Raw genomic sequence first — 25,488 nt, 5'->3', positions numbered from 1 at the left:
AAATACACTAATATACATATATTTATAGGTGTGCTTGCTTTAAGCACAAGAATGTAAAACACATTTCTTAATCTCATTTACTCCCTACAACTGAAGTTAGGAAAAGATAAGAATACATAATATTGCGGCTTGTGAATTTGTCAACTTGCTTTAAGTGAATTTAGTTACAGTCATAAGGGGGGGAATGCAACTTTTTGAAAATGGGAATGTATAATTAAATCTGCCATATAAGGGGCGCCTGGGTGGCTCAGTCGTTAAGTGTCTGCCTTCGGCTCAGGTCATGATCCCAGGGTCCTGGGATCGAGCCCCGCATCGGGCTCCCTGCTCAGCGGGGAGCCTGCTTCTCCCTCTCCCACTCCCCCTGCTTGTGTTCCCTCTCTAGCTGTGTGTGTCTCTGTCAAATAAATAAAAATCTTAAAAAAAAAAATCTGCAATATAACAAACAGTAATTGAGTAATCCTTGCGTTTAACATGCATGACTATAACAGACACCCCCCCATACACAGAATCCTATCTGGAATAACAGGATATTTCTGCCTGGACCCTGTATAGACTAGAAAAAATAACCACTATTTGAAGACATTCTTTGGCACAGGACACTGGACCAAACGTAACCTTCTTTCTTTATTTCTTTGAGTCCAGTAGAGTGACAGACCCATAATATCCCCTTAACAAGGAAATTGCTGGAATCCCCAGTTGCTGGAGCTATGTGAGCAGTTCCTATTGTTCCTATTACTCTGCTTTTCAGAGAGAAGGCTATAACCATCACTTGCAAGGGTGTGTTACAAACTCCCAGCAATCCCTGAAAATGAAGCCTTCCCTCTCTCCTGTCTTGGTGTCATCTAGTCTTCCAAACTAGCAACCCGGGCCTTATCCTTCAATCATAATATTTCCTCACAACAGTCATCCAATTCTGCCCTGGAAACTGTCCTTAAAGTCTGGCCCTGGTCTTCCTTCCTCTGGCCTGTGATCTACTGGGCCTTGCCTCCTTGCTCCTTGATGACTATAATCCCCTCCTGATGGCTGTCCTTACCTCCTCTTCCTACTTCCCTACATCCTCCTACTGCCACCAGGCTACGGCCATGTTTTTCTTAAAACCAGTGTGGATTACTCTGTTCTTTAAAACCTTTCCTTGTTCTCCATTGGCTGTGAAAGTGGCCCTCCAGTCTTATTGCTCATTTGCATCCCCAGCAACTTTTCCTCACCAGTGGGAATATAGGAACTATTGGTTCAGTTGGTCTGTGGGGAAGTCCAGGCAATGGCAGGTCTTAATGGCTCCACAGAGAGCTCTAATTGCAGCCAGGATTGATGACCAGCTGCTGGCCTTGAAGATGACCTTCAGTCTCCTCAGAACTATAGACTAGGCCTCTCACCATCTGCAGCCAGCGCCCTGTTACCTTCTGTAACTCTGGGCATTTGCAAATGTTTCACCTTTGCCTGAAAAACTCCTCCTCATCCTTAGACACTCAGCTCACTTGAAAGCTCTCAGAAGGTTTCCTAACTGAATATACTATGGGACTAAATTTGTGCAGTCCTCACCATGATCTGATGAGGTAAAGTTTTGTGGTTTTTTTCGGAAGTGAAAATTTGAGAATCAGAGAAATTAAATATTGTGCCATGAGTCACACAAGCTACTAGGCAGCAGAACCAGGATTCAAGCCACGCTACCATAGCAAACTTGGGATTCTTTCCATTGTACCATACAGCCTAAAGACACTATAATGATGTTTTAGTAGTCTAAAGAGAGGTCTGCTCTTTTGTAAATATCAGTTACCAAGCTGAGGTCTTTTTTTTTTTTTTATTTCACAGAGAGAGACAGCAAGAGAGGGAACACAAGCAGGGGGAGTGGGAGAGAGAGAAGCAGATTCCCCGCTGAGCAGGGAGCCCGATGCGGGACCCGATCCCAGGACCCTGGGATCATGACCTGAGCCGAAGGCAGACGCTTAACGACTGAGCCACCCAGGCGCCCCCCAAACTGAGGTCTTATGAGTTAAGAATTTTAATGGTTTCTCCACCTCATCATTACAATGATTTCTGAAGCTGTCTTGCTATATAGAAATAAAAGGGGCCATTCATAGCATGGGACATAGAGTTCTCTTGTCCTGTTCTGGGTTTGCTGGATTGTATCTCTGTGATACTTCTTTCCTTCCAATTTTATTTTATTTTTTTACTCTAGGCTCTAGATTATGAACAACTACAAAATGTACAACTTGGTATTGCTGTCAAAAACAAAGCTGAATTTCACCAATCAGTAATTTCTCAGTATCGAGTGCAGTCAACCCCAGTCACGATTCAAGTAGTCAACGTGAGAGAAGGAATTGCATTCCGTCCTGCTTCCAAGACATTTACTGTGCAGAAAGGCATAAGTAGTAAAAAACTGGTCAATTATGTTCTGGGAACATACCCAGCTATCGATGAGGATACTAACAAAGCTGCCTCATATGTCAAGTAAGACTGTTTTTATATTATTCCTTGATGTGGTTTTAATTTATAAGCTACTACAAAATAATACCTAAACTATTGTATGCCAAGAATACAAAGAGACACAAAGTGGCCAACTCAAGGAATGTCTAACTCAATAAGAGACTTATAGCCAAATCATTGGAACATATTGGGCTATGAGCGAAGATAACATAAGCGTAAGTTAAAGTGGAAACTAAGAGAAGAATGCCTTAGCCTATGGAGAGAAATCAGGAAAAGATCTCACAGAAACTTTCAGTTAAGTTTAAAAAGAGTAGTTCAGCAGAAGACCAATCAGATAAGACAGCACATACAAAACATATATGCCCCAAAATATAAGAACACCATGCAATGTAGATGCTGTAAGAGCAAGAAAACAATTATTTTATTGCACAAAGTAGAAAATTAAAAAAGCAGGCTAATACTTAAGGATTATGAAATACTGCCTGTCTGTGCTAATATGCTAATTTTTTGCCATTGTTTATAAGAGTATATTTTGATGTCTTAAATTAACTATAAATACATTAAATATAAAATGAGTTATTTTCATTATATAGGTAAACATTCCATATTTGAAAGAAAATTTTATTTTTTCTGTCATAAAACAGGTATATCATGGGACGTAATGATGGTGGTTTACTATTCATTGATTCAAAAACTGCTCAAATCAAATTTGTCAAAAACATCGATCGGGATTCTACTTTCATAGTTAACAAGACAATCACAGCTGAGGTTCTGGCCATAGATGGTAAGAAAAATATTTCAAAATGGGGTGTCTGGCTGGCTCACTCAGTAGAGCATGCAACTCTTGATCTGGGTCCGTGAGTTCGAGTCCCACACTGGGCACAGAGATTACTTAAAAAATAAAAATCTTAGGGGTGCCTGGGTGGCTCAGTCGGTTGGGCATCTGCTTTCGGCTCAGGTCATCATCCCAGGTCCTGGGATCAAGCCCTGAATCAGGATCCCTGCAGGGAGGAGCCTGCTTCTCCCTCTCCCTCTGCCTGTCGCTCCCCTTGCTTGTTCTCTCTTTCTCTGTCAAATAAATAAATAAATAAATAATAAATAAATAAATAAAAATCTTTAAAAAATATATTTCAATCATTTTTAGAGAAATGTTAATTCCAATTGGCATTTTTTTATGAATAGATTCTGATTATTTAACATATTACCTTTATCACTACATAAAGTTACTTATCTTGGGGCCTTGGGTCTCAAATCTGAGGCAGCTGAACCCAGAAGACTGAGCATTCCAACTTCTCATGGAGTTTGTAGTACCAGTGAATTCTGTGTTCAGTCCCTGTGGTCTGCTGTGTTGAGGGAGAAATTTTGAGACCCACAGGAATTTCTGTGTTTGAGAGGATGGATAAAAATTGATACAGAAGGCCTGTCAGGAAAGCTCAACTCAAATGCGAGGTGCCTTGGTGAGTTACTTACAAAGTGAGTCACTTACAGAGACCTCATGCGACCAGATCATTGAACAATAAAATCTTTTGGAATGTTTCAAAAATAATATTCTTTGGGTGCTTTGTGTTTCATCAAGTATAAATTAATTTATGCTCAGGCAATAAGTAAACAAGAAAATAAAACAAAAGAATAAACACCAAAAATCGTATCACCCGGGAGAAGAGCAAAAAGCACTAAGGGAAACAACAGAAAGTATTCATAATCCTACCACAGAGAAATTTTTACTTTATTTCTTTATTGTTTTTAATTGTCAACATTGAAAAAATTTTCTTCAGTAAACTTTTGTATCCTGGATAGTAAAAATCAATCATTGTTTATTCCAAATACTTTGGCTCAAGCTTTAGAAGCAAAAATCTTTCACACAGTGCTGGGTTCATACAGTAGGATACATTTAAGAAAACTATTGTTTTTATGTTGATTTCATTTGTAATCAGTGAATTCATCAGTGAATTCATCACCTTGGTCTTGGTTCCAAGCATATTAAACTAATAGCTAATGCTACTAATTATAGACACCAGCCAAGTTGGCAAATTTAAATTTGCTTTTTACAAGATGTGGAAATTAAACGACATCTTTTTACTTGTAAGAATAACAAATATAATTTCTCATGAGAAGACACACTAAGTTGGCTGCATGCAAGAGACTTTTTTTTTTTTAAAGATTTTATTTATTTATTTGACAGAGAGAGACACAGTGAGAGAGGGAACACAAGCAGGGGAGGTGGGAGAGGGAGAAGCAGGCTTCCAGGGGAGCAGGGAGCCCGATGGCGGGGCTTGATCCCAGGACCCTGGGATCATGACCTGAGCCAAAGGCAGACACTTAATGACTGAGCCACCCAGGTGCCCCATGCAAAAAAGGCAGACACTTAATGACTGAGCCACCCAGGTGCCCCATGCAGTTGATTCAAAAACTGCTCAAATCAAATTTGTCAAAAACATCGATCGGGATTCTACTTTCATAGTTAACAAGACAATCACAGCTGAGGTTCTGGCCATAGATGGTAAGAAAAATATTTCAAAATGGGGTGTCTGGCTGGCTCACTCAGTAGAGCATGCAACTCTTGATCTGGGTCCGTTTTGGGGGGGGTACAACATATTCTGTGTATTTCTTTAATTCTAAAATGTTATTCTTACAGAAAACACAGGTAAAACTTCTACAGGCACCATATATGTTAAAGTACCTGGTTTTAATGAAAATTGTCCAACAATCGTCCTTGAAAAGAAAACAATTTGTAGTTCACAGCCTTCTGTGGTAGTCTCAGCTAGAGCACTGGACAATAAATATACTGGCCCCTACACATTTTCTCTGGAGGACCAACCGCTAAAATTACCAGTTGTGTGGAGTATCACAACACTCAATGGTGAGTAATGGTAAACTTGCTTCCGTAAATGAAAAAGTTGCTGCTTCTTTATATTTCCAGAGAGATAAAAGGGCTCATTTGGGAACAAGTCTCTTCCAAGAATAACTGAAAAAACTCTTTAAAGGCAATGAAGATGTGGTCCTAGCCTCATGAATTTCTTCTCTCTTCACAAGAGGAATGATATGATATGTTTGTACTATTTAATATTTTGTTTTTTATGTGCAATCTAATTGTTTTGTATTTTTAGTGTCTTATTTCTACCTCCACAACACACCATAAAAAGAATAGAGTCAGCCATCAATTTTATTGCAGAGCTGTTTAAATTTCTAAATATATAAACTTCTCCTAACTGGGCAGACTGTGAACAGATATGAAGTACTGGATGGGTTGCCCGTTCAAGGCTCATAGGAAGTGGTACTTAGTCTGTCACTAGTTAGGAATCTTGACAGCATGGTGGACTAAAATTCCCATTAGCTCATTAGCCAGTGGGAAAGAGTTCATCCATCCTTCCTTTTCTTCTAACCTTTATCATGCTAATTTTACATTTTTTATGTTTTCTAGTAGTCTCCTAGAAATAACCATTGGGCTTAATAAGAATCTTCTCACTTTTCTCTGGTTCTTTGCTGAACCAATCTTGCTTCCCTCCATGAATGTGCTCTATGGTTCTCTAGTCATAGGTATCAGCCATTGCGAGAGTCACCAAAGGGATCTTGTCCTCCACGGCCTTCTTTCCGAGGGCCTTATTGATCTTGGTGTAAGTCCCTAGTTCCAAAGTATTCATGTAGCTTTTGGATCCAAATGGGTTTACCAGCACATGGACAATGAAAAGTTTGCAAAAGAAACATCAGAGAGAGACAGGACCCAGCACTAGACATACCTGCTTGAGTGAGGCTGGACAAGGCAACAGTGGTTGGACTGAGTGGATCAGGCATAATATCAAAGAGCAGGGTCAAGAGTGATTCAGTTGACACAACTCTGCAGCTTACAAGAGCTGCTACTGGAGTCCACTTAGAAAGGGACAACATAGCAATGGAGAATGATCAATGTTCGTGAGTTAGATAGACAACAGGCCCTCACCTCAGAGAATCCCATACAACTGGCTTTTGGGCACATGGAATGAATGCTATCAGCAACAGCTGAGGTAGTGGAAGCCAAAGCAGAAATTCAGTCTTGATAAGTCAGGCAAAAAAACATGGATTCAGAGGGAAGGCATACGTCCAGAGGGCCACATGAGAGTCCAGGGAGTCGGTGTAGACATAGAGGAGATTGGTTAAGCCCCAGGAGAGGGAGGGGGGCTGATATTGAAATGTTACCTGCCTCCCATTATCCTTCAGGGGAAAATCAGGGTAGGACTGAGTCTTCATGGGAAGCAATAACAGGCCCATCTGGGGCAGAAAGAAGGACAAGGAGGAAATGCAACCTGATTTACCCAACTGAACCCCTTATCACTCTCAGAACTGCTCCAACCTCACCCTACTATCAGCCTCCCTATCTGTGACAATGATGCTTAAGGCAACCCTGGGTCTGTTAACAAAAATAAGTAGTTTTAAGAGCAAAAGACACCTTGTCCTGCTGTTGATTTGTGTGATTGTTTGTCTTCAGCTACTTCCGCACTCCTAAATGCCCCGCAGCCCCTATCTCTTGGAACGCACAGCATCGCCCTCACTGTTACTGACAGTCAGGACAGACAGTGCGAGACACCAGAGAGCCTGACTCTGGAAGTCTGCCAGTGTGACAACAGGGACACCTGTAGAACTCCTAGTGATAATGAAGACCCTGATCGCATAGATGGAAAGAGATCATCAGTGAGGCTGGGGCCTGCCGCCATCGGCCTGCTACTCCTTGGTCTTTTGCTGTTGCTATGTGAGTATGCCAAAACTAACTTCTGTTTCTGATGGGAATCAGCCTTTGTGGGGGCCTTCAGGTTGCATGGGCAATGCTATCTTTGTAATGTACAACCATTCCTTAACTGTGTTATGGGCAAAGGTGGGGGTAACATTTTCAGGAAGAACTGGACATGTTGAAAGTTAATGTGTCACTTGCCAGCAATCTATTCATAATACAACAAAGCAAGTCATATATATGTTAGACAGTTAGAAAACAGCACAGGAGAATCAACAAGAAAAAAGTTAAAGCATGAACACTTTCTATATACTGCCAGTGATGTTCATCATCAAAATAATGCCTTTACCCATAAAGAAGTCCACAGACATAAAATAGAAAAAGAACCCCTGCCAAATAAATCTAGGGAAAAATATAGAGGATATATAGCCTTTGAGCTTTATAATGAACATTAATACATCATAGGCTCTGAAAAGTTATTGCTTAATCCAGCACTTTCTGAAAATAGCTGACCACTATATATACACCCTCTTAAAGGCTTTCACTTAATAAGATTAAGCTTATTGAGCACATTTAGGGAAACTACACACATGTTGTATTTTTCAATAAAAGTAAAATTTATTCAATGGATAGGTTTCTAAAAAGTTTCAATTAAATTAAAATCTTGTGAATCAAATAGTATTTTTAATGTAATAGGTCTCTATTTAAAGGAAATTCATGGCAAATTCTTATATAAATAAGAAAAATCCTTGATAAATTCACATTCATTTCCCAAATTTATTATAGAACTGTAGGCTTTTAGAATTAAAATGATTGTTCATGATAAACAAGTCTACTCCAGCCCCTTCACTTAAATTTTTTTAAAATCTGCGAAATATTTTTAAACCACAAAGTGCATAAAATTACATGACAAGCACACATATAACCATCACTCAGATTTAACAGATCTTAATATTTGCCATATCTTTTCAGATCTCTTTTTATAAAAAAAGAAGTTGATATCCATACATTTAGTGGCCTCCCACACATGCCATATATTCTTCTTCTGCCTTCCCCAAAAGTGTTTACTATTCTGCAGTTAACATGCATCATTCCATTTCACAGCTTGAAATCGACTCACTTTTCAGTTTTTCAGTATCTTATTAGTCAATTTCAAAACCAAAAGATTTTTCAAGTACATAGATGTGAGTCTTGACGCAAGCAGCCAGCTGGGAAGGGAACCTGATTCTGGTTTTCATTAGTTCACAGATTTATGCGTGTCTAACTCTATGGAAAAAAAACTATACCATGATGCAGCTATAATAGAAATGAATACAAAGGGGTATTATGGAGACTTTGTGGAGTAAGAGAATCAATCATCAATTTGAGCCTTGGAAAATGAGTAGGATATAGAAAGTACAAAAAAAAGGGAAATGTGTTGCCAAAGGGTGACAGCATGAGCCAAACCCAGAAAATGCTTTGCATGTTTTAGGAATCACACCTCCCTGCTAATGCAGGGAGATTGTGGACAGTCAAGGAGATGAAACTGGTACCAATTTGAAAGGGCTTACGTACATATGTTATGGTATTTGTGCTTTAAGCTATGAGAAAAAAGAGTTGCTGAAAGTATCTAAATAAAAGCCTCGCATGTTCATATTTGTGTTTTAGAAAGAACATCGGCAGCGCTGTGTACTGTAAATTAGAAAGGAAATAACAGTTAGGAGGTTCTTCTACTAGTTTCAAAGAGAGATAAAAGCCAGATTTAGACATGAGACCGGAAAGGAAAGGATAAGTGTGTGAGGCATTACATGGAGAAAATTTGGAGACTAAGGAATATGAAGAGTGGATAAGAAATCCAGATGAACCATTGAATTCCGTTGTCACTTAAACCATTAAATGAAATTGAAAACATTAGATGAAGCACAGATACACAGGGTGGCAGTGATGAGTTTCATTTTGAAATACTGACTGATAGGGTGTAGATATATCCCAGAGGCAAGCCATTGTACATTTGGGATTGTGGCTCAGGATGGCAATCAGAGAAAGTACACCATGTTATATTCCCACAATCATATTTGCTTCCTGTGCTCCTACCATTTGAAAACATGCCATGTTTTGATTTTTGTGCAGGATAAAACATACATTTTTCAGTCTGTAGAAATGCACTCAACACTTCGAAAAACTTTTTCTGGATACATATATAAAAACCAAATATATATTGCAGATAACTATGATAAGCAAGATCTCTAAAAGACAATTTATGCCCACCTAAAAATACTCACCATTCAGGTGTACATTCATCACCTTAAAAACTAATTTGTCAACTAACAATATTCAATTCTTCCCACACACTTAACAAAGTCATAGAATTGAGAATGGCAATAAATAAAAAAAGCCTGTAGACGTATCATTTATACGAATATTATATTAAATTTTAAGAAAATACATTATGTCCAACCTATTTTATTTATAATATGGGACCAACCTAATTCGCATAACTGATGTAGCCCTTCCAGAAAATACTAGCAAATCCTCATAGCACTCACTAAGGTCCTTTACTTATACTGCTAACTCAATTAATCCTCACAACTACCTGTGATGTAGATAATATTTATTCTCCCATTCTCTGTATGAGTTACTAGAGGCAAGAAAGATGATAAACTTACCCAGCTGGTGAGAGGTGGAGCCAAAGTTCAAACCCTACAAGCCCTCACTAAACTACCTCTAGGCGGGCAGAATTCAAACATGAGGATTCAATTGAGAGGCCAGAGGTGGGGGTGGGGTCACTAACTACCTAGCTTGCCAGAACTTCCTTTCAAGAGAGAGTTTAGTATTTAGCTCTTGGTCCATTAGCATGAGAATGATGTTAATCTAAAGATTGCTGAGATGTGACGGATATGCACAGAAAGAATGAAAATTACCCTGACAAGAAAGCCCCTCCAAGCTAGGGATTCTTAAGTCACAATTAAGAGTGCAATGGTATTAGCTCATCACTCTAGTTGCTGAGGGAGTTTGCTGGTTAATTGCTATTTACTAAGAGATGAGTAGAGTCCAGATTACAGAAACATTATCCTGCCCACCTAAATCCTGACCATCCAGGTGTGTATTCACCTGACATAACATACATTGCCTCAAAATGGACAAATAAATGCAATAAATATATATATTTATTTATATATATAATATATATTACAGAAAAGGATTGAGGACCTGAACAACTGAACAATCATCTTTATCATTCAAACTGACTATTTTAAGAAAATATACATATCACAAGAATGATCCGATCAGTCTCCTCCAGTTTCATAATTGTATGAAATTTTAGGATGCTTAGTTTACATTTTATTTTGTAGAAACTAATTTTGCTTTCTATTAGATTTTCCTGAGTCCTGAAAATACTGTATTTTCTTCCTAATGTTTCAGACAATTGTCATGTCTCATTGCTTCCAAATGATTCAAATGTTCCGATATTTTATTTTCCTTTATAACTAGTGGCCCCCCTTCTCCTGCTGACCTGTGACTGCGGGGTGGGTCCTATCGGGGGAGTGACAGGAGGATTTATGCCAGTTCCTGATGGTTCAGAAGGAACAATTCATCAGTGGGGAATCGAAGGAGCCCATCCTGAAGACAAGGTGAGGACCCAGTTTCTAAAACATTTATTTCAATCATATAGAGCAAAATTAGATTTATATTCAGATAGGAAATGGGGTAATGGGGTATAAAAATAAGACACTCCTTGACCTTTAAAGACCTTTGTGAGTCAGTACTGAAATAAATGGAGCCTTTTAGAATCATAGCTCTTCAGATGTCTAATCATAAAAATGGTTACTCCTGCAAGAATTTGGCCTTCTCCTAAAGTCACCTTTTGCAAAGAGCCACATTTCACCCATTGTACCATGAAATCTGGTTCATTTTGAAACGTATTTATTTTTTGAACACGGTTTGCAGGAAATCACAAATATTCGCGTGCCACCTACCACTGCCAATGAAGCCGATTTCATGGAAAATTCTGGTAAGTGAACATCAAATGGATTTTTGAAGGCAATACTGGGTTAAATAAGAAATACTGAAAAATAATAAGTGTTCTAAATCATTCTCTTAATAATTGGCATATATGTACACATGCTGGGAGATGTTACCACTGAAATAGGGTTTCAATGAAATGATTTACTATTAGTATATTAGTCAATTCCAGGGCCAAGCTTGGGTTTCCGTAAGTTCATTGAAATTCATTGCCCACTGATGCCACCATTTTTAATATCCAAAGATTTGTTATACATTTTCCAAACTTTAACAAACTGAAGTATATAGCTCTCAGTCAATTACTAATTTTTTAATTAGAAAAGATTTCACACATGTAGAAAAATGTAAAGGAAGATATCCCAAATACTATGTACCTACCACTCAACTTTATTCTTAACTTTGGTAATATTTGCAGTTAAACCTCCTGTGTGCACATCCTCTATCCTACTGCCCTTCTTCCTTCCCCAGAACTAACAATACCCTAATTTGAGTTCAATTACCAATTTTAATTCAGTCATAATGGGACAAGATTGTTTATGTTCTCATATAGATGAAATTATTTCTTTGGTTTGCCAAAGGACTGTTTTATTCATATTGTCTCAGTGCCACAATTAAGGCATAAACTAGAGAAACAATAAGACCTAATGCCTAATATTAAAATTTATATTAATTCCATACTTAGCAATAGATTGTTTTTAAATGTCTAGCCTGCAAAATCTGCATGAGATCACCCCAAAATGTCTGCCTTTATCAGCTACCCCATCCTCACCTGCTTTTCCCATTATAATTACATAGCAAAAACTATATTCAGAATTCTCTAGAAAAAAATTAACTTTCCATGAAAGTGTAATGTAAAGGTAATAGGGAGAACAGTCATAACTCTTTAAATTTTCTTCAGGCACCAAGACACTAAATTAGCATCTGCTAATTTGCATGATTACATTATGTATGTTTCCTCTTTGGTTTCCATATTGAAAGCAATATGATAGCTTAATTTTAATTTCTTTTTTCCTGAAAACAAATAAGCATTGCACTAGAAGCTTTCCGCGGCTGTGTGCTGAATATTCTGTTTCTACTTTTCTATTTCTGGCTGTTGTCACTGAAAATCTATTTCCTGTGTATATTTTTTAATTTGTATGTTTCCAGAGCTGTTCCATCTGCTAAGACCCTCTGTTACAGCCTCATCTGCTCTGTTACTCTCTCATTAACAGACCATAGGATGTTCTTATTATCTCCAGTCATATAATTGTAATTTCTCCCACTTATTTGCTTTACTTGGTGTTTACCTATCGATATCAAAAAACAGTAAAAAAAAAAAAAAAATTACAGCATAAGATGCTACAGAATTTTCTCCCCTGTTTTTAGAAGTTTGTACAAATACCTATGCTGGAGGGACAGTGGTGGAAGGAGCCTCGGGAATGGAACTGACCACCAAGCTTGGAGCAGCTACAGGATCTGGAGCTGCTGCAGGATTTGGAGCAGCCACTGGACTTGGCATTGGTTCTGCAGGACAGTCCGGAACGATGAGAACAAGGCATTCCACTGGAGGAACCATTAAAGACTATGGTGAAGGAGCAGTAAGCATGAATTTCCTGGACTCCTATTTTTCTCAGGTAATTTGTTGGAAAGCTCTGTGGCTTTGTTATCTTATGTACATCAGAGATCTTTTTACTTGACTTTACTTCAGTTTTGCAATTCATTGTTGTTGTTGTACTTACAGCTTGTTAAAATGTAAGAAAAAAATAGGGTTCTTTGCCGAAATAATGCAGATAACCTAAGATGGCTGCCAAAATTGGGCTACTAGTCAAAAGGAAAAATGGTAGGTAGACACAAAGGGAGATAATACAGCAAGTGGAACCTCTTCCTTCTGACTGAAATAACAATGGAAAGCAAAATCTTTTGCATGTCAGGATCAGCAGCATCCTCTTTAGAAATACAAAGCAGCTTATTTTGTGTTTCCTACACCATAAAGTATGTCAAATGTGCATGTTTTTCTGAGACAGGCTTATAGTACTCTTCACATTTTCAAAGGAGTCATGCCCAAAATGCTGAAGAACCATGTAATTAATTACCCAAAAATAAAAGTGGGGAGAAAAGGGATGTGATCAAAGATCAGATGGAGTGTCAGGAAGCAGAGAACTGAAAGGAACAAGGGTTTAAGAACAGAGAAGACTTTAAGAGGCAGGTCTTGCCTCTTGGTTGGTGCATCATTAGAACAGATTTCATACAGAGTTTTGGTGTGAGAGCTGGTAAGTTCCAGGATCGGACCTGTTGCTGAGAAGGTGGAGCCTCACACTGATTGGCAGGGAGAGCCTGTTTGGGATGAGGACTCTTGGGATATTCTGAAGTGTGGTGTGGGCCTTAGTTATGGGTCAGGCTCCCGCATGGGTTGGGGAGTCTAGGCAAAGGCCCCAGACTGGCTGAGAGCTGGCTTAGATGGTGCAAGTAGGATGCCTGCCCCCCCCCCACAAACACAAAGACAAGCATAAACACAAGCACACACAGGGACCCCCACACTTGGCCCAGTGAGTAACCTCCAAGCTTTGAACACATTGGTTTTGTAGGTCTAAATCCATGTAAGTGCCCTCAAAACCCAGACTTAAAACGTGAGCCTAGGCCGGACTCAGTTTTGAAGGAACGTCAACTACACTGTTCTCCAAACACCCGATAATTTCTGTAACAAGATTATTGATACACAGAGTATGCCTTTACTTCTATGGATTACCTAAATTATGCATTCATGATCAGTCCTCGAGTTCTATGAACAGTATTGTATTCTTCAACTGAGACTCTTCTAAATTCATTTTTTCCACTTTTCTCCATCTTTAGAAAGCATTTGCCTGTGCAGAGGAAGACGATGCCCAGGAAGCAAATGACTGCTTGCTGATCTATGATAACGAAGGAATGGGTGCTCCCAGTTCTCCTGTGGGCTCCTTGGGTTGTTGCAGTTTTATTGCCGATGAGCTGGATGACAGCTTCTTGGACTCGCTCGGCCCCAAATTTAAAAAACTTGCAGAGATAAGCCTCGGGATCGATGATGAAGCCAAACAATCTCAGCCGCCTTCCAAAGACAGCCATTTTGGGATTGAATCCTGTGGCTACTCCCTAGGAGTCCAACAGCCAGAATCTGTTAGGGGTCAGACTTTGTCAGGCAGTCAAGGAACTTCTGCTTTGTCTGCTTCCGGCTCTGTTCTCCAACCAGCCATTTCCATCCCTGACACTTTGCAGCGTGGTAGTTATTTGGTAACAGAGACTTACTCGGCCTCTGGTTCTCTCGTGCAACCTTCCACTACAGTCTCTGAGCCACTTCTCACGCAAAATGTAACAGTGACAGAGAGGGTGATTTGTCCCATTTCCAATGCTCCTGGCAACCTACAAACTCCGATGGAGCTACGGGGGTCACATAATAGGATCTGTACAGAAGATCCTTGTTCCCATCTAATATGACCAGAATGAACTGGAATAATATATTGGTTGAATATAATTTAGACCAAATTGTTAAAAGGAGCATAAAAAAGCTCACAGTACTTGTCTAATTGGGCACTTATTTGGTACTCTCCTAAACTGAGCTTGATTCTTTTAATTTTCTAGTTGATATCCCCAAACTGGATATGTTATCACTCTCACTTCTCAAATACCATTCAAGTGGTAGTAAATCTTGATGTTTTTCAAAAAAAAAATCTTAAGATCATATCCAGTGGGAAATTTTCAATTAATAATTAACAACTTTAAAACTTCTGTTTTTGCAGTACCAAAGAAAGCTATTTGTCACTTTAAATAAAATGCAGCATGTTTTAGTGGATTAAGCACTTGGAGTCAAGAGCCCCAGTTCTTGTCCCTGTCACCTTTTCTTATGTCACTAATAATGATGTAAGAGTCATAAGGTCTTTGCTAAAGCATTTTGAGCTGCTTAGAAAAAGGAAGTAGTTGCAGCTGAGTTTTTGCCATCTTCTTGGTGTTGGGAGACCCTAAGTGCATCTTTTGCACAAGTTAAGGGCTATTGGCTTATGCATTAAACTTGCTATATCTATATTCCTCAATTCTCAAAATAAGACAGTTTGGTAAGAAAATATCATAGAACATTTAGGAAAGTTTAGTATGGTGTAAATAATATTTTGTGTTTTTCTAAATTACTTTGAAAGGATCTATCCAAAGAAAATATCTTACACTGAGCTCCTTCCTACACACTTCTCAGTACAAAACCTGTGTTAATCGTTCTCAAAAATTACTCTCTATTTTTTAAATGTCAGTGGGTAGATGTAACTTGCATATGACATATAGTGATGTTTATTATGCTAACAATGTCTACAGACTTTGTGAGAATACAAAACCTGGTTTTTCTCATAAGTAAAAGATGCCTCTGACTAGATTAACATATGGTGACATTTTTGAATATGTATTATAAGCCCCATTTCAAGTCAAAAAGGGAGATGGAAAGGGATTATCAGTAACCTCTATTATTTTATTAAGCCTCACTCCTTTGAAATAGCTACAGCAACTTAATTCTCTAGCATAACAATGAAGATTCCAAATTTATTACTTCATGCATGTTGCCCTAATAGCAACGCAGTTCTTCAAATCATCTGTGGTCATTCATTCCAGACCTTCAGCCTTTAGCCCCTAGAGAACACCCTACCTTCTTATCAACATTCTTGTCTTAGCTGAGTCTTTACAAGGCATTGTCCAACTCCATTATCTCTAATTGTATATAACATACTCCTCTCTGTTTTGTTTTGTTTTGTTGCCATATTCAAAACCTATTTGTTTTTCCAGATGGAATGCAAAGTAATAAAGTGTGTTTTAACACAGAAGGATAAAAGTCCTAAGGATCCCGGGGCGGGGGGGGAAGACACCTCCTAAATATCCCTACATCTAACATCCTTCCCTCTCCCTGGCGCCATGACTACCAGGAAGGTATGTACTAGGATGGCCAAGAAGTGCAGGCAATCTGTTCTTTCAAGACAAGCCCACTGTTTCAACAACACCTGCAGTGTGCCCAGCTTGAGGTGAGGGGAATTAGACCCCAGGAAACAGCTACCAGGTCCTGAGGAAGTTGCCTTGCTATTACCACTGAGACCTCTCCTTAGTGGAAGCTTGCTCCGGGGTCTGGATCACACATGGTTGATTTGTGTCTCTATGATGCATGAGAATTACATTAATAATCATAATAATCCTTATTTCAAGTTCAAAAGTGTCTTCAGGATCCTCAAAGTATTTTGGCGTTGACTCTTAAAACCCAACTTATCATGAAATGGGAATTTTCTGCCTTGCCAAACTACAGAGGAAACTATGTCATCGCAGTGAAGGCTCTGTAAGGGAAAAACTGAAATTAAATGTGTTTTAAAATGAAAATAGATTCATCTTGTCTAGGAGGACCTCAAATTGATTTGCCATGTAAAAGTAAATTCAAAGCAAAAATGTATCTGTATTTTTTCACCAAAAATAAAAATTGTTTTAAGCAAAAAAAAAAAAAAGGTTTAAAACGGTCTTTTTACTGGATGTATTATAAATTTTAAACAGTATACACTAAAACTTTAACAGTGTAACACTGTTGTAATAAAACTGTTTGGCAACAAACTTATGAGTACTTCCTTAACCATTTAGTAAAAGGTGAACTACTCTCTATAATTAATAGTTACTAAGAAATATAAGGTAGGAAACTGACTTACATATGTATTTTTATCAGTATTTTACATTTTTTTCCAGCCGATACCCTTTGTCCATCCTCCCAGAAAGGAAGGAAATACCTGGGGACTCCAGATCTCTTCTTCAGGTGGAATAGTGTTGGATGAGGTGCTAGATGAGGTCAGGGCAGGCTTTTATTAACTAGATGCTTTAACTCGTTTATTATTTGTTTGGTAGTTTGGAATGATCTTTCAGGCAAAAGTTCTGACATGCTATGATGCCTCAGAGAGCAAAGCTGGAGTAAAGAGAAGGTGAGGTTGCTAGCCTAACATGATGAAAAATGTACCATGGCTCTGGTAACAGTTATCAGCCCCTAGCCTGGGTCTGTCTCCCAGTAAATGTCTTTTTTTTTATGTCTTCCTTTAAAGGGATGCCACAAAAAGTCCCTTTGGAACTTCAAATCTTGCCTTGGTTGACCTTCCTCATTCTTTAATCTGTACAATTCAACTTGGATCTGCTGTATGAGGAGCAGAAACTGGATTAGAGTGGATGTTGAGTGAAGAAAAGTGGGAGGCTTGACTCTGATGTTCCAAATCAATTCCAGGAAATATGAAGCCCCTGTAGGTAAATTCCAAAAATATCACCTGATCCTCCAATTTACAGAAAGTTTGAAGAATAAAAACAGCAAGATCAATGTACCTTAACTTTCAAAAATCAAGGAAGAGTGTGAAAAAAACACACTCAACTGACAAGCTTCAATGCAACTAACAATTAAGAAGCATGTAAACGTTAAGGATTTTCCCTTCTTGTTATTGGCAATTCAGCTTTTTCTGCACTCCTTTACTGGGTCTACAAAAAGTAACTCTGAATCAGAGATTATATGGTTTAATACTTGTTGGACAGCACAGTCTGAGATCATTTTTAAGTAAGGGGGATAACTGATAAAGAAAAGAAGATAACTGTTTGATTTCCAGGTGCCAGAAGCAACACGTTTTCCACAGTGAATACTGAGATTCCTTCTGCTCTGCCTGATCCCTCCGTGACAAAGACATGGGCCCTTCAAGGTTGGTGCCTTTACTTTCTTTTTCTTTTATACATAGACTTTCTTTTTAACAAATGCAAAACAGAAAAATCTAAATATAATGGAGATACAATTAAAACTCAAGAAAATGATGGTCTAAAAGAACAAGCGCAAATGGATACAGTTACCAGAGCAGGAAGAAACTAGACACTGGTAAAGCCCTACCAGTGGCCAAGACAGTTCATTACATATTCTAATTTAATTCTTACAGTAACCCTGATTATAGTCAGGAAAACAGAGACCCAAGAAGCAAATTACTTCCTCAAGGTCATTCAGTAAAGTGACACAAATGTAAAGGTTTATCTATAGGTATTCAGTAATAATAATACATATTATTACTCTGTCAAAATAATCTGCTTGCTTTCAGCTCCAAGACTTGAGTAGAGCATGAAAAATTGGAAGGAATACAAAGAAAACAATGAGAATAATTTTTAAAAGACTAGAAATCTAGATATAATTCTAAAGATTAAAGAAGCAGTACATTGTAGGCAAATATATCTATTTGGGCATAGAGGACAGGGCAATCTATATATTTCTATATATATCTAAGATTAGGGGGTAGAGAGAGATAAAAAGGTAGAGACAGAGGAATAGATAGAAAGAATGCAAATACATGATTTGCTGCTATTTTGAAGTATATGTGAGGTTATTTTTCAGGGCACAATGGCATCTCTTCCACATTTAATAAGAAAAACAAACTACCCGAAAGTCATGGAATCTCTTTTCTGGTAAACTCCTTAAGGATTACTTTGATAGCACACTATTTAAAAGAAGTTATGTGTGACATGTAGCTAGATATAAAAATAACTTTATATAGAGAGATTTTGATTCAATATTGATATATATTGTGAAATGATCACCACAGTAAGTCTAGGTAACATCCACCATCATAGATAGTTACAAAAAAAAAAATTTTTCTTGTGATAAGGACTTGTAATATCTACCCTCTTCACAACTTTCAAATATGCAATTCAGTATTATTAACTATAGTGACCGTGTTGTACATTATATCCCCATGACTTATTTATAACTGTAAGTTTGTACCTTTTGACCCCTTTCACCCATTTTCCCCAGCTCCCATGCCCCACCTTTGGCAATCACCAGTCTGTTCTCTGTATCTAAGACCCTGATTTTTGTTTTATTCCGTTTCATATTTTTTAAATGATAACTTTAAATGGGTCCTTCCACCTCAGTGTTTCCATGATTTGTGGAAAACAACACATTTGAACAACTACAACTATTTTACTCCTCAACACTATCTCCCTCTCCACTTTTATTCCATGAAGTGCCATCATATTTTTAAATTTATGCCTTGGAACATCTCTGATGTTTTCTGTGTGCTGAATTTGTCCTTATTAAATTAGCAAACAGTAAAAGTTGTGTGAAAACACAGAGCGGCAAATTCTAATATAAGCAAACACTGAGATTGAAAGAATATGTATGTCCTCATTTCTTCTGAAGGCAGAGGAAGTATTTATATTCTTTCATAACCAAGAGAGGATTGCAAAGAACTCTCTTAATTATAAAGCAGCACAGAATCAGGTAATCTAGTATTTATTTAAATGGGATAATGATATGGTTTCTACTTCTGCAAAAAGGCATTGTCACTAAGTCAAAAATGAGTATTTAAACACAAAAAGTGAGATTAACTTCAGTCATGTCTCCCCATGTCCAACTGACTAAGTTGATAGTAAGATTTATGTGGCCCTAACCTGGAGGTAAAACGCACACACACACACACACACACATGCACGTACACGTGTGTGCGCACCTCAGGTAAGCAAGTAGCTTGGTGTAGCTGAAGGAGTGTCTTTCAGACCCATGGACCAGACGCTGATGCTTGGTTTATGTTGCAGATACAAAGTTTCTGCATGCAGAGTCTGCTCTCTAGATTTATTATCAAAAAGAACAGACTCACCTAGATTTTCCACCCAATTTTCTTCAGTAAGGCATAATGAAAAGACCTTGTTTGACCAAACTCTTAATTATTCTCATCCAGGGCTGACATCCACAACTTTAGATCAGTGGAAAACTGTGTCATAGGAAATGGAAGGATTAGTCAAAGAGCACAACGTTTCATTTAGACAAGATGAATAAGTCCTAGAGATCTACTGTATAGCACAGAACTGATAGTTAGCAATACTGCATTGTATACCTAAACTTTGCTAAGAGGGTAAATCTTATGTTAAGTGTTCTTGTCACTAATAATCATAATAATAAGAGAGAGGGAGAAAACTTTTGGAGGGGATGAATAGGTTCATGGCATAGACTGTGGTGATGGTTTCATAGGTGTATACTTACCTCCAAACTCATCAAGTTATACACATTCATTATGTACAACTTCTTATATGACAAAAAAAAATTAGTATGTGATAAACACTCAGCCTAATAAGTTCTGACAATATTTCTTCCTGCGTCTTCCCTCTTCCTCTCAGCTGTTATAAATTGCTATGAATTTTTCCTCATAAGTTATGGCTGCTACAGTTGAAACAGAAGTTGATTTTCTAACTTGCCACTCTTCCTCCTTACATTTTCTTGGACCCTGCAACAGAAGGGTCTGTTGTACTGGTCTTTGGAAATTCTTTCAAAGAGACAAACCAACAACAAAGACATTTGCTGCCAAGATGATAGAAGCTCTTCTACTCTATACAACCCTATTTCACACCCGAGCCTCCAGAACAAGCCAATGCATGCTATTGCTACTTCTGCCAATTCTGGCTAGGAAAGGATGTCTCCACTGAAAGAACAAGTCAGGAGATGTTGTTGAATATTTTGATAGGAAGCATCGAGTTGTCGGACAAAGAAAACCTGCTAAACTTTGCACAAAATCAAAGCTACTACTCGAGGGCCTAGGAGAAAATTATAAAATGTCATTCCATCTATTAGTCAATCAAAATAATTGTATTATGTTTTAATGATTAACAAAAGATAAATTTGAATTTTTTAATGTGGTTTGTTTTTTAATTGTGTGTTTTAAGTTAACAGTTAAGAGTTCAAGCTTTGAAGACAAACTAGTTGAGTTCAAACCCCAGCTTCACCACTTACTAGCTGTGTGTCCTTGGGCAAGTTACTTAACCTCTTTGCACCTCTCTGGACTATTATTATGGAAATAACAGTCCCTACCTATATCATGAGGTTTCTTAAAAGAGGTTACAAGCATGCACTTAGGACATAGTAAGTGCTCATGAAGATTGTTATTTTTTACTGCTTTTATCATTATAATTTAAATCTTCAAAATGAACTCAAAGTTAAGAGTACTGACATACAAAGTATTGAAACCATACAAACTCAAAATATCTATATTATCTGATTTTAAGCCTTGCTTTGCAGATGTTCAAACAGGCTGACAAGCAACTTGTTGATCAAAGGTAGAGTGAGGAATTGACTAGGTTAATTCTCTTCCTGCAACTCCAAACTGCCACTATAATATTTCTTTTTCACTAATCTTCTGCCTCATTGACAAGGCTTGTCCTGTCTAGGCCACTCCACACTGAAACTCCTCTGAACACACAAGCAAAGAGAGATGAATCCATTCATATCAAATTGTTATCTTATGTAGCCAAAATGATGAGGATCACCAGATGATTATAATTTTTCAGTTGAGCCTCCTTGGAAAAAGGCAGAGTGGAGGGCTTTTTTCCCTAAGAGTTCTATTTTTTTTTAAGTAGTTGCCACACCCAGCACGGAGCCCAACGGGCTTGACCCTGAGATCAAGACCTGAGCTGAGATCAAGAGTTGGATGCTTAAATGACTGAGCCCCCCAGGCACCCCCTAAGAGTTCTAATTACATCATTTCCACCAAGTAGAATAGGGCAGCCAGGTGGCTTTGGGGAAAATAAGTTACTTGAAAATTAGCATGAAAGGAATGATGCTCCTAACCCAACCTCGGGTGGTATCCATTTAGGTAATGCCAATAGAAACATTCAGTTTCTATGATATATGGTGCCAAGTTGCTAGCCACGTGAAAAAGAGATTTATTTGCAAAAACTAGCTGACCCAACATAAAATGGAAGGAAATGAAATTTTTCTTTTCCTTTGCATTTTTTTTTTACCTTATTTCTAGAACACGATATGCTTCCTGCTTTCTTTAAAAAGCTGAACATAACGAGTTCATAGGTTTTTAAATTGTTTTGATAAGTTAATTCAAGATAAAGTATAAATCACAGAAGCACTTTATTATTCCTCCTTGGAGTATATATCTTCAATACTTAGGTTATCTGTTCACTTAGAAAACAAAGTGATAGTCCATTATCATTAGGTCACAGGTCAGGAGGTGAGGTGTTTTAAGCATAGACACTTTCCAATGTCCCTCAAATCACATATTTGGTATCTGTCCATGTAGAGCCACAGAACATACCTGGGACTCGGGTTTCACGTTCTGATGAACTGACCTAATGCATCCAGTCTCTAAGAAATAAAAGTAAATGACATGCTCCATAGAAGTCCCACCATCTTATTATTCCTGAAAACCTAGAAGCCACAGCCTTCCTCTGATTTTTTTGTTTGTTTCAGACAGCTTATCCATACTCCTGAGGTGAAAAATCTAAGGTATAAAGAACATAAACCATACTCTGTAGACTTAAGATTCCAACTATTGAAAATTCTAACATGTAGACTGATTCTCCCACAGTGCCAAACAATGGCAACTCACAATGGCACTTTTATGAACCATAAAGCAATTCTTTACATGAGCTTTCACATGGGTTTTACTTTGTTCACCTCTAAGTCTTCCCTGTAATACTGCTCTGCTTAATTTGTTGACTTGTCATCAAATGTCCTGATGACTTCAGATGAATGCTCTAATTCTAAAATTAAGAAAGAACTATGATGATACACTCTCTTCCTCTTTCATACCCATAGAAGTATTAGTCACAAGAAGTCTTTGTTGACTGACTTACCTCTATTGTAGCTGATTTTACATGAAATGGGTGTGACTTCCCCCGAAGGTATGACATCATTCAGATATTGTTTCAGTAAAAGTTGAGAGGTCCACCTGAAAAAAAAAAAATGTCATAGTAAATTAGCAGACAATTGCCTAGTCAAACAAGAGGTCTGCTTTCAAGGTATATATTAATGTTCATAATGATCATTATGAATTAAAAAAATATCTTTAACCACAAATGTCCTTAGAGAAGCTAGTAAGGGTTACTGTGATATTTAAAGCTAAATTATAATATTTTTATAATGTGAAATAATGAATAATGAATTTACTCAAAATAAAACATAGGTTAATGAGAAAAAAAATAAAGCTAAATTATCAAGAGCAATTTTTTTTCCCATTGCCTTCTTTGTATCAACGTTTTGCTTAACTGGTTTGCTTAGCATTTGAACATATTTCTGTCTAATAAAATCTCTAAGTGGGAACTAGAGAGGGAGATGAAATTCAAATTCGGTCCACTGCCAAAACAAAAACAAAAACAAACAAACAAAAAATGTACAGCTCAAACAAAACAGGTTTAAAAACAAACATCTTCCTAAAATGCTCAGGCACTAGAGACATTTTGAATCTCTTTTCTTATATCTGAAAGACTGCTTCAACTCTCCAATTCCCTGGGTGTGTAATAGATGTAACTAAGTTAACTAAATTATTATTTATCATATTAAGAGATTTTCAATTATTTTTGTTACAAAAGTAAAGTTACTACACGCATATAATCTGCCATTCACAATATCTAATTTGGGACTCAAGAATTAACAACATTATAACTTTTAGTCAGCACAGCTCACATAAACGTGTTCCAAAATAGTGGTTTCCCCATATTTTTTTTCTCCATGACACGTGTGACAGACGACATTCACAAGCTCACATCCTGGACAAGATCACCTTGAGGCTGCACTGGCCTTCCCAGCTGGAATCAACTCTCTCCACCGGAGATGGATGTCAAAATGCAAGTAAGTAACATCATTACCGAATAACTTTAAATGTGCTCTAATCATTTTAACAAGTAAACCACTCACAAATTACAGAGCTTGATTATTAACAGATTACTACATCGACCCGTATGGTACTGAAATAAGAAACCACCACCACCAAGATGAATTCTGAAAGGTAACTAAAATGAGTGATTTCATTTCCTCGAATCCTTGCTTTTTCTTTAAAATGAAAATTGTTCACTGTTTTTGAGATTCTGCTTCTCTCTACTAAAGTATTTATAATTATCACTCCAAATTATTTTGAAAGATCTTTAACAACCATTGTTACACTTCCAAGTTTGCTCTCCAAAACTATTGAATCGCTTCTCTTTCAGTTTTTCCTTACACTTAAGAACATCCCTTGTCTACATGCGCATGAATGAAACAACTGCCAAGAAACCAAAACTCCTTTTTTGTCTTCTGAGGGTTTTTTCTGTGTATCTCCGTAGGCTCATTAGTCACATTGAGTCAGCGTGATGGTTTCTGCCTGACACCCTCAGTAAACACTCCCATGCCTGCGTGTAAGCCCGGCAAGTCCTGTCATGCTGGGGATGGATTCCAGTCCAGAGTTCTTGTTAACAACCAAATACTCTCCTCCGACCGTCCCCAGCCACTGCTATTTTCCTTATCTTTCCAAGAATTCCCATAAATAAATCCTGGGGTAAAAACCAAGGCCAGAAACTTATTCTGAATTTTTTTTTTTTTTCCAGAAACTGTAGCTGGGGGGCACCTGGCTGGCTCAGTCGGTAGAGCATGCAACTCTTGATCTCAAGGTTCTGAGGTCAAGCCCCACATTGGGTGTGGAGCCAACTTAAAAAAACCAGAAAATGTAGTTGGGCAGATAAAATCAACATTCCTAAGTGTCACACTCCTGGTAATGAATGCTTGCTTTGTTCACCTCCAGAAGGAAAGAGACTTTCCATTTGGTTTATGGTTTTACACTTTGTCCCCCCTGCAAGAAAGGGAGTCTTAACACAGCAATGTTCTCCACTGGCCTCTGAACTCCACTTTACGCTGTTCAGCCAGCCTTAGCAAGGCCCATCCTTAATGAAAGGGTGAGGGAAAGTGATTTTTGTCCACCTTAGTGTGGAGACATTTACTGACATCCTTCCAGGAATATAATTGTCTCTTGTTCGTTCCCCTTTACTCTCACTTTAAAGGCGCACCCACACACGCGTGCGCACACCCACACCCTAGCCTCCAAAATATCCTTGAAGATGTATTCACTTACTCATTCATTCATGCATTCAACTAATATTTACTGAAGACCTACAAAGGCTCAGGCAAAGTTCTAGGTGCTGGGTACACAGCAGTTCACAGAGAAAACCCCCAGCCCTCATGAAGTTTACATTCTAGTAAATGACAACAGGTAATACATAAAGGCATAATCTTTTAGATTGTGATGTGCCAGGAAGAAAAATGAAACAAGGAAGGGACATGGGAAGCTCTGGGGGTGGGAGTAATTTGATTTGTAAATGAGTGTTCAGAGAAGGCCTCACTGATAAGGTAATATTTGAGGGGCACAAAAATGAAGAGTGAGGGAGTAAACATTGTACATGTCTAGAACAGAACCTTCTAGGGAAAAGGAACAGAGAGCACAAAGGCTCCGAGGTGGAGCATGCCTGGCCAATCTGTGGTATCTGCTGTGGCGTAAATGACTGGTAAGAGATTAACATGCCACCCTCCCAGTACGATGCATGTAACAGCTAAGGGGACCTTCAGCTAAAGGATTCCAGACATT

At 38.0% G+C, this 25,488-nt stretch overlaps 1 protein-coding gene and 1 long non-coding RNA gene across 2 annotated transcripts in view; one reads left to right on the top strand and one right to left on the bottom strand.

The window, feature by feature from the left end:
* DSG3 (desmoglein 3) overlaps positions 1-16,705 on the top strand; it is a 31,351-nt gene extending 14,646 nt beyond the window's left edge. Inside the window, exons 9-16 of the mRNA XM_078060470.1 lie at positions 2,177-2,448; positions 3,069-3,208; positions 5,060-5,284; positions 6,887-7,147; positions 10,598-10,737; positions 11,054-11,117; positions 12,494-12,741; positions 13,958-16,705. Coding sequence (XP_077916596.1) covers positions 2,177-2,448; positions 3,069-3,208; positions 5,060-5,284; positions 6,887-7,147; positions 10,598-10,737; positions 11,054-11,117; positions 12,494-12,741; positions 13,958-14,575 — 1,968 coding nt within the window. The 3' untranslated portion in view covers positions 14,576-16,705. The remainder of the gene's footprint in view (positions 1-2,176; positions 2,449-3,068; positions 3,209-5,059; positions 5,285-6,886; positions 7,148-10,597; positions 10,738-11,053; positions 11,118-12,493; positions 12,742-13,957) is intronic.
* An 82-nt stretch (positions 16,706-16,787) lies between these two features.
* Positions 16,788-22,829, bottom strand: LOC144379858 (uncharacterized). The gene is made up of 3 exons (XR_013443344.1): positions 22,733-22,829; positions 19,753-19,866; positions 16,788-17,371 (listed from the first exon to the last, which is right to left on the bottom strand). It is a non-coding gene; the product is annotated as an uncharacterized LOC144379858 (long non-coding RNA).
* Positions 22,830-25,488: the final 2,659 nt, after the last annotated feature.

This window comes from Halichoerus grypus, chromosome 13, assembly GCF_964656455.1.
Source record: "Halichoerus grypus chromosome 13, mHalGry1.hap1.1, whole genome shotgun sequence".
In the NCBI taxonomy this organism is placed as follows: domain Eukaryota; kingdom Metazoa; phylum Chordata; class Mammalia; order Carnivora; family Phocidae; genus Halichoerus; species Halichoerus grypus.
This window is presented reverse-complemented; position numbering and strand designations above follow the sequence as displayed.